Consider the following 16,796-nt stretch of genomic DNA (forward strand, 5'->3'; position numbering starts at 1 on the left):
CAACCAGTAGTGGGGCGTATTGGTACGCCCCTCAGAACTGTATTGCAAGCCACTAAATTTTGTAACTTCTTGTTGCTAAATGACACTCCAACCAGTAGTGGGGCGTATTGGTACGCCCCTCAGAACTGTATTGCAAGCCACTAAATGTTGTTACTTCTTGGTGCTAAATGACACTCCAACCAGTAGCGGGGCGTATTGGTACGCCCCTTAGAACTGTATTGCAAGCCACTAAATTTTGTTACTTCTTGGTGCTAAATGACACTCCAACCAGTAGCGGGGCGTATTGGTACGCCCCTTAATGGTGTTAGTTCTTGGTGCTAAATGACACTCCAACCAGTAGCGGGGCGTATTGGTACGCCCCTCAGAACTGTATTGTAAGCCATTAATGGTGTTTCTTCTTGGTGCTAAATGACACTCCCTTGCAGTTGTGGGGTGTATTTGTTTCACTGATTCACTTTTGTACAGGGACAAGAGGTATTTTTCTTCCTTTATTCATGTAAGAAATTAACCTACTAAATTTCAGTTTATGGTCATGTAGATAAAATATAACATGAAATACATAAGTTGGTACAAACAAAGAATAATTTTCTGATTGTGTTATTTTTTGTCTCAAATTTATGTATCTGCAGTGTGATTACAATGCATTTGCCTTTTTAACTCACATTTTGAAGGTTTAAAGACAATGACAGTCATAGCGTAGATTTTTCCCTTATATATACCATATTTTTATACCCGAGTGCAAACGTCATTAAAAGCAATATAATTTCTGGTAAATTTATCAATGTTGAACAAAAAGTTTTTTTTTCTTGGATAAAAGTCAGGTTTAAATAGTTCCTAGAAACCCTAAATGTTTCCTAGCCTCTTTTAGACCCTTTAATGAGATTAAGTACTTGAAATTAGATCCCTTTAGGGAGTCAGCGTGTTAATATACAGGGGAATCCAAACATATAAACTTAGCTCATTTTGTATCATAATATTAACAGTTCTTGTGAAGTTTTATTGGATATTGCCATGTAGAATTAAGTTGTTTGAGGCAATAAAGTTGACGTGTAATATATTAACTGCTGACAAGTAAACTTATTGTAACAAATATCCTCGTTAAGAGTTTGTTAAGTTCGATAAAGTATTTAATACAATATAAATTTTACATCAAGCCAATATAACTCATGGATTGTTACAACATCCTTGATTTCAGCTGATATTGTACCCAGTGATGAGCTGGTCTCATTAACTGTGAATGCTGGCGATACAGGTGTAAGCATTGGTATGAAGAGCACCGGATCAAAGAATGTTGCAGACTTCAGATGGTTGAAGGACAATGTAAGGAACAATGCTATTAATGGACAGGATATTTAGAGTATCAGTGGACAAGTTGAGGTAGATGATGCTGGTGTCTATGAGTGTCACGTCATCGGTGAGAGGAGTGATGCAAAACAAGGTCTAAAACTGTTGATAGTAAGAGGTTTGTAACTTTTCCAGTACATTGATGAACTGTTCTGCTGAGATTTGATCGGTTAAATTTCAAAACGGTTATTGTGCTGGACACGAATTTTGTTGTGGCTCATGACACCTTAACGAATATCAATGTTATGTAAATCAGTTAAACCACAGAGCCATCAATCATTCCAAAGGCATTTCTGCTTGCATTTTTGTGATTTATTATATGTTGATACTAACTGGTAATTGCTAGTGTTAACTGATAGGTGCTATGTTAAAATATCATTCTGCATACTATTAGTTTTCATGAGATATAATCCGGTGGCAAACAATTTGACATTTTGGAATAAATAAGATATTTTACTCTGTCATTTAAAACAACCATCTCAATATCTTTTTCCTAACTTGCAATATTATTGATGATTATCGAAAGTATTGTCACGAGAAAAAAACCTTGTCATTCTCCATCACGTAGATCTTAGTCGATGACATCGGTCGATGACCCGGTTCGAGTCACTCTAAGAGTAACGTATGTCGTCCAGTTACAGAGTTGTTGACAATTGAAAATTCATAATCAAGGACGTTTAATATGAATATAAGAAACTGACTTCGGTCAGCGTGTGGCTTTGATAAGCCAATGAGGCTTCTTCGCGAGTTCCTGCTTGCAGGAGGATCTAAACAAATACATACATGTGGTGTTATCATCGTAGTTTTTGTGTCAAATGCTAAAATTTCCGATAGTATTGCAACTTTTCGTAAGAAAATGAGTTCCTCAGAGGATGCATGCTTTGCAAATTATAAAGAAAAGCAACATTATTTGCTCTTTCATTTTCATGAAGGTATTACTAGTTTGCTATTGAAAGATATATGAATTCAAAAAATGTCACAAAAAAACCCGCTCTATTCAATATTTTATTTGGACGTGGTTGTTACTATATCAGATGCAAAAATGTCCAGCATTTTCTTAAACAATGAACTTCAATCATCATAATAGCCTCTATTGAACAATGATACAATATTAACTGATCACTGGTGTAAATCAATTTTAAATTAACATACAGCAACAGAGAATACATACATGTGTTGCTGACCGTAGTTAATCTAAATTGTTATTCACTAATTTGAAATAGTAATGATATATCCTTGTGAGTTAATATTGATTATATTTAACAGAAGGTGAAAATTATCCTTGACTAAAGGTAAACTTTTACTATATGTAAAAAAAGTTGACATGTGAACATTGCAGTTGAAATCACTGCTAGTGTTTATGTAAAGCAAACTTTTTTTTTCTTTCCGAACAATTCTGTTATAGATGTTTCATTTATCTATAGTATTTCCATATTGAAGCGGTTGTTCTTCTTGTATGAAATAAGTATCGCCACTCCAAGGACATCAAGCGTGAATAAAATAATCCACAAACGTCTAAATTATATTATCTAATGTGAAAGTGCAACCAAAAATAACAACTTTGAAAGACTATTAAGTATGTTTACTCACTCTTGTCACTACGGCACAGCTTTTAATATAAGAAAAAGAGATCGGCGAGGCAGTTTCAAAAATAGATCATGAAAAGGGTTTCCCTGTGCAAACTATAATCTAATTATCCAGGTCCTTTCAATAAGCGTAACTATATGTTAGGCACCATGGGTGGTATATTCATTCAAAACTAGTACAGTTCAATATTTTCATGTGTTATTGTCTTTGTTATTATACTGTTACGATCACTGTACCAACATCAAAATTATATTAACACGAAGTTTGATTTGATGATAGAAGAAACCTTCAGCTCTTTCCTGTGTATCTAGATATTTCAGTGTGCAGAAAATACTAGTATACGTCATATAGATTTTACTTTGGCAGCATATTCGTTAATATTTTTTTCGGGCACACGTTTCACTCACAATGCGCATCTGTGTATGACCTCTTTCTAACACTAGCTTGTCCAGCTAATCGATGGGGCCCAGATGCTTGTGATGGTATATGTGATAACTGCTATAACGGAGGCATTTGTGATGAGAACAGTGGAAAATGCATTTGTGCTCTTGGGTTCAAAGGAACAAACTGTGAAGAAGGTAACAATTATCTCCATGCTTCGCTGCTGGGATATATATATCTATATATATCTATATCTATATATATAATTATATATATATATATAATTATATATATATATATATATAATATATATATATATATATATATATATACATATTCATATATATTAATGTTCATATGTATAAATGAACACCAGTCTGTTGAGAAATTTAAAAACTCAAGTGGATGCTTTGGAAAAATTACTTGTGAGACTCAGGAAGCTCCCTTAAAAAATTCCTATAAAGTTATAACCTTGTGAGTAACAACATGAAATTTGTTATTTATCTTGTGTCTGTATATGATGCACCCATTACATACTGTCATAGAGCTATAAACTTAAAAACAATTGTAAAATACATTCAGTATTCTTCCAGGGAATGTTAATTATCGCAGAAAGATTGATGCTTATGACATTATTTGAAGACTTGTAGTTGATAATTTCGAGATTAGATTCTGAAAAAAAACAGCATTAATTCATTCACCTAAATCATCTAATTTAATTTGCGGTGAATCTCAGGGAAATAATAATAACTGATGGACGCCAACTTTATGATAAGGCCTTTGAAAGGGGCTTACCGATAAAGTGTATGAAAAGGTGTATTCAACCATAGTTGATATCTTTTAATAGTTTTTAATCGTGCTGATAACTCTGAAATTACATGCAGCCTCCTATTTAAGTGCTTACCAATGAAGTAAGTGATAGCTATTCACATTTGCAGAAGTCGCCCATTTCAAACAACGATGATTACGAATTGCTTATGACATGAATAGAGTCAAGCGGTTCACTGTCTTTGTTTTTAAGCGTGTGGGCCTAACCGATTTGGAGATATATGTGACAAGAGATGTTCTACAACTGACAAGGAATGCGACAGATTCCTATTTTGCCTTGCTCATCCCTATGGATGTAGCTGTAACACAGGATTTAAAGGTTTATACTGTCTTACAGGTACAATTTTACTTTTTTTTTACTTTCTACTGTACACAGAGATCAATTGATGGGCCATCATATTTACTGTGATTGATATTCCACAATTGCCAAGCAACGCATAAAATGCAAAATCTCTACCTAAAACAGCAATTGATACATTATAATTCAAAATATTAAAAATATTTTTAGAAGCGAATGAAATATAATACACTCTGATGAACGCAGTAATTTAGGGTACGGCTCTATATCATTGAGAAACTAACCACCAGTTTATTTTTACCGACTGGGCAAGCAAAGAGAAGACGTGTTATTTTAATTTGGCAAAGATATCATATTGTTGCTAGATATAACTTTATAAATAACTGTATATATAACTATATATATAAATATAACTATATATAAAACTATATATATATATATATATATATTTATATATATATATATAAATTTGAAGATGTACTTAATGACTTCACTCCTTGGTGAGTTACATTAGCTTTAGTTTCATCACACCTTTGGATTGCTCTGTTCTGGTATTTTGTTTTACACTGAGATATGAATGTACATAATATAAATATAGTTAACTTTTCAATCAGCATGTGATTCAGGAACCTATGGAGCCAGCTGCCTACAGACCTGTCACTGTCAGTCTTGCCAGTGTGACAGATATACAGGAGTCTGTACAGGATTACCACCAGGCTGTAGTATTGGATGGACAGGGACTAATTGCCAAGGTAAATGTTTTTTTCTTGAAATGATATTTTGTCCCAATAGAGCATTTCATAAAGTATTAAAATAAAGTTACTTGCTCTGATTCCATGTCTACTTCAGCTTAATTTACATAACAATACAGGTGAATCCTCTGTATCATAAACGCACAGAGCTCTCTTAACGGTCCATCTGATCAATATACATAAAAAATCATTGTATGGAATAGACAGGGTGTACTTGTCTGATTAACGTGGTTAACGACCCCCCCCCCCCTACAAACACACACCCTTCTCCACCCACTCCTCCCAATACGGTAAGAAATTAGCAAATAAATTAGCAATATAAAAACATACATTTATAAGTTTTGATATTGCTACTGTATGAAATATTTTCATCACTGGGACATTTGATACCGCAAAAAATGCACTAGATTATAATTTATTAAATTATTAAATGAAATTTAAGACAGCAGCTGAGACTGTTCAGGTTGCACTAATAGTTAATATATAGTTGTTAAAGGTTTCCAGCTGTCACCTATATATTTTATACAAAATATTACCTATCGGACACAACAAATTCAGCCAATTTATGTAGATTGATAGCTTTTGAATACTTTTCTCAGAGGAGAGAGATTTCTATTATATCATTAAATCGTAATTTCTCTTTCATGGAAATCAAACATGAGTGTTTCCACCATCTCTTGACTAGGTTGTCAGTTGGAGAGGAGGAGGGGGGGGGGGGGTGGCAAGGTGGTTCATTGAGTTTTATTTTAAGGTCTCCTGTTGTTCCAATTAACTTAATGCTGATGATACTGCACATGTTGGAACATGTTATGCTGTTGCCATGGTAACACTTTCCTTCTCTAACATTTTGACATTTGTTCATGTTCCAGTAAATTGTGAAGGTTTAAATGTTTTTGCCAGTTAGTCAAATTTCAATTTTGGTAAAAACTAGCCACAGTGGACTGTATCTCAAGATCTTATTTCTGGTATCCCTTTCAACTGTTTCATTTTTGATTATACCTCAGGTCTATTACGACAAGTTCTTTGTATGGAGTACTTGATGACTTGTCTGAGAAACAATTCAAACTTTGAGTTTAAACAAAAGAAAATGGAATCCTCACAGTACAAAACGAAATGTATTTCGTATTATTTTCATTGAATAAATATATCTTAAATATGCGTTGATTGGGTTTGGAATTTTCATGTTCTGGTCAATATAGAGTCCTTCTGTTATGAACACAACACGAAACCTAAGGACAATATTCTGAACAGAATGCACATAAGGTCTACAAATAGCAGCAGATCTCATAAAGGAATACCACATTTGGAGAAAAGAAAAAAGACGAAGTGTATGATGAGGTAGATGAAGGAAGAAAAGAACATAATAATGTAAAAAAAAGGCATTTCAATTTTATGCAAGAGCCAAAGCAAAAATGACATAAATGGGCTTCAAAGAAAATTAGGATTTGTATATACAGTATGTATTAAATATAGACAGATGACAGTTTATGTAGAGATGCATGTAAGTAAAGATTGTTTAGTCTCTATAATTGTGAAGGTAAGAATTGAGTCTAGACTGGGAATTGTGTGCCTAGATGTCAGATGAAAAACAAACATAAAATAACAGCTTTGGTCACAAAATAATTCCATTTTCTCTTCATATTTTGTAGAAATTACAAATTCCGGAATGAAATTCATTGCCACAACCAGAGTATGACATATATTACTTTATGAAGAAGTGTGTAGGCATAGGAATGTGTATATTACCCTTGAAGTGGGACATTAAAATCAATTTATATGCAGTTTACAGTAGTCTCCTTTAAGCTGTGGTTAATGTTGCATCCACAGGAGGCTTGTTCAGAGCTGGACTGACACTCTAAAAATATCAAAAGCAACAGGATGACTGATGTTATTCCAATAGTGATTAAACGTTTTATCTTCACGATAACCATATATCAACTTGAGAAAAGTTGGACAGAATAAATCATCATCAATTAGCAATTGAGTGAATTTTATCTTTGCATTACTTATCAATTTTATGTAAAAAGAATAAAGACATTGAATCAGAGCATCATAGAAAGATATTACAATAACTAACAGTATAGAGAATGAATATAGAGCATTTTGATTTACAGAGTGTCTAGGGCCACGCTTTGGGGAAAGCTGTGCAGATGATTGTCACTGTTCAGAAAGTTACTGCAACAAAGTAACAGGAAGTTGCTCTGGAGGTTGCAATCCTGAATGGGTGGAACTATTTTCACCCAACTTATGTCAGACAGGTAAGACACATTCTGTCATGATTGCATCAGGGGATTGTACCACTGGTTAATATGAAATGACATTTAAAGAAAAACTGGAAACATTGAAAGTCATAAAGGAAAGTTATGCATTCAAACATGATTCATTGCTATAGGTGACGTGAGGAGTCTGTACCTACTGCAGTTCTTGTCTGAAGCATGATCATTGTAGTGATACAGTTTTCTTAACCCCAATGAAGTAGAGAACTTGGTTGCTAAAATTGCCTTAATCACTTGAAACTACTAGCTCTTCGTTAGTAGCTGATTTTAATAATGATTTCTCATTCTTTTCGCTCTGGATCAATTGGTATCTTTGCAGCTGCCTACACCAGTAGAAATATGATGAATCACTGTTACCAGCAAACATAGACAATTTGAGTTAAATAGAAAATACATGTGTTAATTTACGATCTGTAGTAAAAGAACAGCATGACATTATTGCACAACAATTTTTCCATGTTAGTTTGTTTCTTTGTTCTGTCATAATAATGTTATGTCAGGAAGTTTTTCACAATTCAGTGTTGAGCCAAGCAAACAGCTCATTTGTCTATGAATACGAATATTACTACATGTGTGTTCATTGAAACCTTGAAGAAAGGTGGGCTGGTAATATGCTTAGATTCATTCTCAATTATTCAGTCTAGGCAATCATTATTTAATGTTGTAAATTCAGTAAATGGTGTTCAGGGCATTGCACTTCACAATCTCAGTACATTCTGATCAAAGTATTATCTTTGCAATTTCAGTTCTTTCTCATGAAAGTATTGTGTTAGAAATATCAGGAATATCAGTTCATTCTCAGCAAAGCATTACCATATTGGTTAACATTTAGTTGTCCTAGAATAGTATGATCTTATATTTTATGAAGACCACTATGAGTGTTTCTCATCCTTTCCTCATTTAAGGTCTAAAGATGCAGTCTACACTATGAGTGTTCCTCATTCTTTCCTCATTTAAGGTATAATAGATGCCGCCTATACCCGTAAAAATCCCGGAGTAACAGTTCCTGTGACTTGCACAGCTGCTAATGGCCCAAGTCCTTCAGACATTAATCAATTAGAGTTTGTTCTGTCAAGACATCATGAGAATTTAGATGACAATGGTATTTCTACTGTAGAGATTACTGGTGATGCAACAACAACTACTGCATTCATGGTAGATAATGTCACAGATGGACAGACACTGTACTGTCAGCTGAGGAAAGATGGCAAGAAATATGCAGTATATAGCATAACTATAGCTGTATTTGGTGAGTAGCATAATTACATGTGTTACATTTGTCCTTTAGAGGTCATCCGTGCTCTCTTTAGAATTGCTAAGTATTAACCCGGAAGGTGGCAAAGTCATTTTTTTTATCTTAGAAACACATTTTGCAACTTGTAACATTGAAGTTAGTGAAATATCAAAAACTATGGAATGATGATCTAAAGGAGGATGTTAAATGTAAAAAACACTAAACCATGATATGACAATATCTTTAGTTCTACAGAAGAAAGTTTGAAGTTTAAAGAAATGAAAAACATACTTTCATGCTACCACACTTGCTTTTTCTTTTCTTTTCTTTCTTACATTTGAAGCTCTAATTTCTTAAATTACTCAGTTGAAATTGGTGTATCAAGGAATTTCATGCTTCTTTTTTAACATTACAAACAATACAACGTACCATTGGGTAAAATGAGTTTACATGATTTCTTAATTCGTTTATTTTACTTAAACTTCACTCTGGTGAATCATTTAAGTCAACATAAGTTCCAACATTAATGTTGTTTGATGTTATTATGTGGTAAATTGGTCCATGTACTTTGGTGAGTACAAGTATTATATTGTTTTTTGGTACAGATGAATGTTAGTGAAGTCAACATAGGTCAGAATCAAACTTTTGAAATACGATATCTCCAAAATTCAATGTTGATTGAACTTCAGTCTGTGTATAAATTGATCCATGCAAATTGGCAAAAATCAAAGGTCATATGATGTAAAGATGGTTCAGAATAAATGTTGCCCACGGTCAAAAGGTTGCTATTGTAGGATTTTCTTACAATAATGGTGAACATGTTGAAACTGCTTAGCTCCTTTGAATAAAAGTACAATAAAGTGGAACATGTGGATTGTCATGATCATGTATGCATGTACTGTATGTATATTATATACTCCTGCAAGTAGCAAGGAGCCATCATTGGCTTATCAAAGCCGCAAGCTCACCGAAGTCCGTCTCTTAGATTCATATTTTAACGTCCATGATTATGAATTGTCAACAACTCTGTAACTGGACGACATACATTAATCTTGAGGTGACTCGAACTCGAGACCTTATAATTGAAAAGCTCCGGTGTTAACCACTGAGCTAACACTACCTTGTAACTCACAGTTAAGTTTTATTCTAACAGTCTGGCCTTCAGCTGCTTAGATGTTCATTGCTTGCAATTATTGCAATATTTCATAAGACAAAAGTACAACTGATTGCAAACTATGACTGGCTATGAATTAAACTTGGGGTTCACACCTTCAAGGCGTAAAAAGAATTATAGACGATCGCTAAAGCTAGCAAAAACATTACCAAAAGGCGGTATTTAGGTTATATGTACGTAAATTATATTATCACCTTCTGTCAACCATTGGTACTATACAGCTTACTACAACCCATACCCGGCTGTAAACATGATTACAATTACTCATTATCCGATGATTTCATAGTATTCATTGTATATAGCGGTAGACCATGTTCACGTCTGATGTAACATTAGATCTTTATTTTCTTTAAGTTTTCGCATTTGGGTTTCCAGATCTCCCTGTACTGCAAACTGCTCCAGAGGCAGATTCAATAACTGATTCAACAGTCACCATCAGCTGGTCAGCCTGGGATGAAGAAAATGAAGATGGGGACCCTCCTGTCATCGGGTATACGCCTTACTACAAGCTGGCATCAGGACTGAGTTGGTCTATCCAGGATACGTCTACATCTATCAAGACATTGAATTTCACCTTTACGGCACTCATACCAGAGGAAAGATACTCATTCTGTGTAGCAGCAGTAAGAGAAGGAGAGAAGGGAGAAGGTCCAAAGAGTCCAGCGCTGAATGCTACTACCACTTGCGGAGGTATTTTGCATAATCATATAAAATTACATTGTATTTTCATAATTTTTATCTGTCATGTCAGTTTGTTTTACGGGAAGCAGATGTTTAAATGACCTCCAAAATCATATTGCATTGTGTTAAGTTTTGGTTGATTGTATTTTTTTTCGATTTCATCTTGATGATATTTAAATAGCAATCATTTAGTCATACAGCCATTGCAATTATTTTTTGTAAAGTTGTAATAAAGTGATATTTGTGTTGTGTTTTATATTAGCACAATATCATTATAAAAGTAACCCTCCCATGTTATCCCTTGTAAACTCCACTTTGAAGTGTATTGTGACTGTGAACTGAAAGCACATTGACCCTATTTTCTCTTAAGGATATATCAACTCTCATAACCTACAAACTTAGATTTTCGATATAGATTTTAATCGTAATCAGTGCGATCAAGATACCATACTCTTGTGTAAACACCCTTACGGGGTCCTGTACAAGACTCAGACATACATACTTGGTACACATTCCTTACGATGGATGCGTGCTTGGGGTGTGCATGTGAAGTTTAGGCTTGTAAAACATTAAATATCAAGAACTTTGAAAGCAGTACGTTTCTAAAATTTGAAATATGGTTCCCCATTTATTGACTTTATTTCTGCTTTCTGTTTTTTTTTATTTTCATTGTTTTTTTTCTTACACAAGCACCTGAAGATGACCAAATCAATGTTACAGCAGAAGTAGCTGGAGAAGATCAGGAAAGTGTGAAAATATCCTGGGAGGTATACATAATTGTCTTTTTAACTCGATTATCATGTCATTCTGACCGTATATTATTATGTCATTATTTGTTGAATAATCAGTAACGTTGTGTATGTTATTGACCACCATAGCTGTAGTAATGGTGTCGAAATGAAATATTTAAACATACTGGTTTTTTGAAGTTAATGAATGTATTGTAGATCGGAAGCAATAGCGCTGTCAGCCTATTTTACTCGACATTGAGGCTGCATCGAGTTTTTGGCATGTTACCTTTATTTCACCTTTATAATCTTTATAATAGGTATCATTCTCTCATTTGCCTTACCCTAATATTATGTAAGAAAGCATTGCACATCATTAATGAACGTTCTTTTAAGTGGAAATCGTGATGAGAAGATTCATGTTACGCTTTGATGAACAGGGTTATGAAAACATATAATGGGAATTAATTTGGCTACTCAATGTTTTAGACTTCAATTGAATTTTAATTCGTTGTGTTTTTTCCTAGCTTCCAGCTGATGGTAGCTCATGTAGTTCTGGTGTGACTTTGTTGACAATCTTCTATGCATCAATCAACTTGGAACCGTCACATAATGGCGCATATGAGGTAACAGATCCTTCGAGCACCTCCTTCACTTTGACTGGTCTCAAAGTAGAAGGAAATTACAGCATCCAATTGACACTGAAGAGGGCTGAAGAAAAATGTTGCAGAAGTAAAGAAATTTACTACTTTGTCCCAAGTAAGTTCGTTAATCTTACAACAATTTCGTAAAATTAATTAACAAGCCCTAAATCATATGTCTGGGTCGCTTATTTGGCAGCTTTCAAAAGTTGATAAATTTTTATCAAACAAAAGGAAAATAATATAGCGATTCAGTATTATTCGTCAAGGAACTGCTGGCTATAGTCAGTGTCTTTAACTGGTTGATTTAACGTTACTACTCTTTCGACAATTGCAAGCTGAACTGATTTTGAGAGGCCGTTCCGAATAATACAAGAATATAATGCATAATTGGGGTGTGATGTGTAAGTTAGTTTTCTAATCACTGACATCATGATTACACAATATTACCAACACAATTACTTCATGATTGTTTATTGCAGTAACGATCCTTTCGTCCGACCTTACACCGATTTATAAATTTACTTCATATTTTTAAGTCAAGTTTGATGTTATTATGTTATTGTTGGGTTTCGCTTGAAATGCGTTACAATATAACTGTTTGCAAAAGCTGATGTTCACGATTTATTTTCATTCTTACTAAATTTGTAGTGGCTTTTGGCTTTTTTTTCAGAACTTCCAGAATACCAAGCCGCCCCAACTGTCTCTTATGTTAGCTCAAATTCACTAACAATTAACTGGCCGGCATGGGATGGCGTCATTGGGACTCCTCCAGTAAGTGAATATAGGTTACTATCCAAGCTGTCGGAGAGCGGCGATTGGCCAAGTACCTTTAGCAGAGTCAATGCAAGCAATGATCAAGATGAATATGCTGTGATAATGACACCACTTGAACCAGACACAGAATATGACTTCATGGTTGTAGCTGTGAGAGAAGGGCCAAATGGGGATGGACCACCCGGTCCAATCTTAAAAAGGGTGAAAACAAACTCGCCTGGTAAGCAAATAACCTCCTTACTGATTCGACCGACATTGAACTTGATACAATTATTTCACAAACTTTTTCGTCTACGTCCAACTTTGTCTAAACGTTCACAAACATTATCTTGTGCTGTAGTTACTGCAAAATTATGTGTTGCAGTAATACATCAACAAATATTTACATTAACTTTTTCTTCTTTTCTGCAATTAAACTATATTGAAACACCTTTAATTTGTTAACCCATATATCAAATCGTTACTATGGAAAGGTGTCTGTGTATCATTCGTTTGGTATTGGTATCATTGCAACGTTACACTGTGAAACAGTCGTATCCGGCCAATGGTGGTCACAATGGAAACATCATTATATACATCCGAAATTGAACGAACAACTAAACAAAATCACAAGTGACTAAAACTATAAGTTCTAACTACAGTACACGTAGGTATAGCAAGGTCAAGGGCTGGGAGAGTGGATGGTTAGAATGGTGTGACATTGCTGCTGGACAGAATGAATGAGAGTAACACAGAATACAAAGGAGATGTATAGTTCTTAATATAGTGAATATTACAACAAAGAGAAGAAACCCTCCTCCTGATATTGATGGACATGATCTCTTTAAAGAAGGTAGACATATATAAAGAGACGTCGATATTAGAATAGTCAGCCGATTCACACAGAGATTACAGTAACTAATGTAAATCTTAAAGTTGTGTACCACAGTAAATACAGGATTGTGCTGACAAATCTGATAAATCGGTAGCATGTGCTATTGTGTTCACAGTAAGATTTGAGGATATTTTATTTCCAACAAATCCCAAACAACTGGATTTTTTGGAATTACACATATCCTCAGTTCTAACTGTAATTCTAATAGCACATGCTACCGATTTATAGCACGATTTAGTTTTTACTGTGGTACAAAACTTTAAGATGTACATTACTGTAGTAACTGTGTTCTCTATGTGTATCGGGTGGAATAGTACACTCACCAGTTCTATTAGGGTACATTGTGTACGCAAGTGTACGTGTATAGTACAGTAAAGATGATGGTATAATATATGTTTTACTTTCCTCCTAGTTATTGATTTTGTCAAGGCTTCAGAGCCAAAATCTTAAATCGAATCAATATTAAACAAAACGTTCAGGTGCATACCTACAAATATTCTATTTGCTTAGGGATATATTATTCATTTTAATGGTCTATGTACAAGTTAAGGTATCAAATGCAATTATTGTAAACTTGTTTGTTTTCTTCTTTAGGATCCGTTGGATTAATTGTCGGTGTTACAATTGGTACGGTCTCACTCGCAATCATTGCTCTTTTTGCAGTTTACGGGTGAGTTACTCAAAACGTTGCCAATGCCATTTGTTACGTTATATTTTCATCAAAATTGAAACCTGTTTTTTTTCTTTCTTCTCAAGAATATGGAAATATCAGAGATCTACATCCAAACCTAAAACCGTAGAACGACAAACAAACGACTCAAAAGGTAAGTTGTGAGTTTCTTGGCGATTTTAATGAAAGCTGTCTACATATATATAATGCCAACACAAGCTGCCCTGTACTATTGGCCTTATAACTGTTCTATTATATTTACCAATAGTAGTACTATCATATATGTTTTTTCTATATCGGGAAAAACTAACACCGTTCATATATAGCAAGCATATATCTTGTTTTTTTGTTGTTGTTACATTTCTCGCTTTAATAATTTCATGGTTCTGTTCACCATTATATACAATGAAGATTGTTTTTCTTTTCCTGCCTCGGTTCACATAATGTTCACATTATTAATAAATTTAGGCACGTAGCATAAATACCAAACCGTAAATGTCTAATCAAAACGAGATTCTTTCCTTAAGGTTAAATTCCACGTTTTTTCAATAATCATTTAATAAGTACAGAGTATTTCATGAGTGAAAAAAAAGTTGATTTGCGATGACCCTATACTATAAAGCATCGTTGATATGAAAAAAAAACTCGTTTTGCCAATTGAACATAAACAGTACGATGTTCACAATGGCTTAAACTTTTAGAACAATTGTTTATGATATACAAAATACACGCGTGAAATTGTAATTTCTTAGACCAACTGCTAAAAAACGGGGTATGATTGTTTAAACCAACTGCATTATTGGTTTGGTGTTTTCATTCTTACAGAGGTAACAAGCGAAGCCGCTTTTGACTATGAAAATGTGAGCAAAGATAGTGGGCATACCAACTTGGTACGCTATGTTCCTTCTAAGAAACACAAGGAATGCACGCTGTCAGCAACAGGAAATGATAACGCCATTGATGGATATGAAGTTCCATCTATCCATATTAGTGAAGGCGCTCAAGCAAAACAACAAATCAACAAAGATGTCCAAGTGTCGAAGGAAAAGCCAACTACGTACCAAAACAGTTCTGATGATGAATTTTCTCTTAGACAACCGATGGCAATTTCTAAGTTTCCGTTGTTCATGAGAAGTTCTACTGCTAAAGAAATGATATCGGCTACCTTTAAGGTGAAGATAAATACATAACTCAAAAATGGTCGTTGATTACCAGTAAGATATTATGAATAAAGGTCTTCGATGAGAAATTTAAACTAGACAAGGAACTGTTACTAAAATACAATCGCCCTGTCTATATTTGATGATCGGTTTGTTAGTATGGACTTAACATTAAAGGATGATGATCAGTATTTAAATATATATATATATATATATATATATATATATATATATATATATATATATATATATATATATATATATATATATATATATATCACCATACTTTAATATCATAACAACATGATGTAGTCCGTTGGTTAAATACTAAACTAAAATAAGTAGCTGTTGTCCTTCTGGTTTATAGGAAGGTATAACAATCTGTAATTTAGGTGTACTTACCGTTGTCGTGAAGCCAGTTGCTGCGATAGTTACACAATGTTAACAATAGCTTAAACTTGACAATACGAACTCATTCACTCATCAGTCTACACCTTTTTCATTCAAATTACATAAGGAATCTTCAGTTCATCATATGCTGATTTGAATTAGTCTTTGCATGATGATGCTCGATATTTTGTTCACTTGTAGTCACAAGAAAAGGTACTTCATCACATAAAAGCGCTTGATTGAAATTATTGTTAATATAAATAATGGATAGAAATATGCCCATTGTTGACATATCTTGCTCGTTTATTATACATGCATAAAGAATGTTGTCATTGATAGTGTAAAACAGGACCACGTGTACCTTAAAGGGATTTACACAAGCGATTATCAGAGACATGCAGCAGCCAAAGTATTAATAGACTAACGGAAGATATAATTGTTCTCAGCAAGTAGGAGAAGAGAAAAACAGACACATAGAATATGACAAAATAGATACAAATACTACTGTCGTGTAGAACCAAAATTCACGCGAAACTAGACTAGTATTTGTGAACGTATACGATAGTTTGACATAAGTCGTCACTCTCTGAGAATAATAATAGTATTGTCACTTTTCCCAATAATCGTGCCCTTTGAACAAGTGAATTATCACCTAACTTAAAACATTATTTTCACTTTCTTTTAGCTATGAGGCAGTATTTATTATAAGTCAGTACTGTAACTTATTATTTTTGTCTTTATGCTCAGCGTTTAGAAGCAGTAAGTCCCAGCACAAATGTCAGCTCATTCTCTGGGACATCCCCTGAAAACTTGCACAAGAACAGATTTGGAGATATTGTACCATGTGAGTACCTCAACGAGGAAGAACCGATTAATGAAAGCTGCATGTCCCCAATAAACTAGGCTGTTACAAGAAAATAACCAATCACATGCATAAATGTTCATCGAAACAACGGATTTCTCATGGATAGTTGTCATAATGATTAAACTAGGGTGACAAT

The 16,796-nt window shown here is 34.0% G+C and overlaps 2 protein-coding genes across 2 annotated transcripts in view; both read left to right on the forward strand.

The window, feature by feature from the left end:
- The window catches only part of LOC139983702 (uncharacterized), a 32,616-nt gene extending 28,249 nt beyond the window's left edge, over nucleotides 1-4,367 (forward strand). Inside the window, exons 4-6 of the mRNA XM_071997441.1 lie at nucleotides 1,196-1,462; nucleotides 3,375-3,509; nucleotides 4,251-4,367. Coding sequence (XP_071853542.1) covers nucleotides 1,196-1,356 — 161 coding nt within the window. The 3' untranslated portion in view covers nucleotides 1,357-1,462; nucleotides 3,375-3,509; nucleotides 4,251-4,367. The remainder of the gene's footprint in view (nucleotides 1-1,195; nucleotides 1,463-3,374; nucleotides 3,510-4,250) is intronic.
- Nucleotides 1-16,796, forward strand: part of LOC139983701 (uncharacterized) — a 125,362-nt gene that overhangs the window by 86,420 nt on the left and 22,146 nt on the right. The window contains exons 6-17 of the mRNA XM_071997440.1: nucleotides 4,334-4,477; nucleotides 5,053-5,190; nucleotides 7,305-7,448; nucleotides 8,425-8,715; nucleotides 10,250-10,564; nucleotides 11,246-11,322; nucleotides 11,811-12,042; nucleotides 12,598-12,921; nucleotides 14,170-14,245; nucleotides 14,332-14,399; nucleotides 15,071-15,417; nucleotides 16,543-16,639. Coding sequence (XP_071853541.1) covers nucleotides 4,334-4,477; nucleotides 5,053-5,190; nucleotides 7,305-7,448; nucleotides 8,425-8,715; nucleotides 10,250-10,564; nucleotides 11,246-11,322; nucleotides 11,811-12,042; nucleotides 12,598-12,921; nucleotides 14,170-14,245; nucleotides 14,332-14,399; nucleotides 15,071-15,417; nucleotides 16,543-16,639 — 2,253 coding nt within the window. The remainder of the gene's footprint in view (nucleotides 1-4,333; nucleotides 4,478-5,052; nucleotides 5,191-7,304; nucleotides 7,449-8,424; nucleotides 8,716-10,249; nucleotides 10,565-11,245; nucleotides 11,323-11,810; nucleotides 12,043-12,597; nucleotides 12,922-14,169; nucleotides 14,246-14,331; nucleotides 14,400-15,070; nucleotides 15,418-16,542; nucleotides 16,640-16,796) is intronic.

This window comes from Apostichopus japonicus, chromosome 16 (genome assembly GCF_037975245.1).
Source record: "Apostichopus japonicus isolate 1M-3 chromosome 16, ASM3797524v1, whole genome shotgun sequence".
Classification (NCBI taxonomy): domain Eukaryota; kingdom Metazoa; phylum Echinodermata; class Holothuroidea; order Aspidochirotida; family Stichopodidae; genus Apostichopus; species Apostichopus japonicus.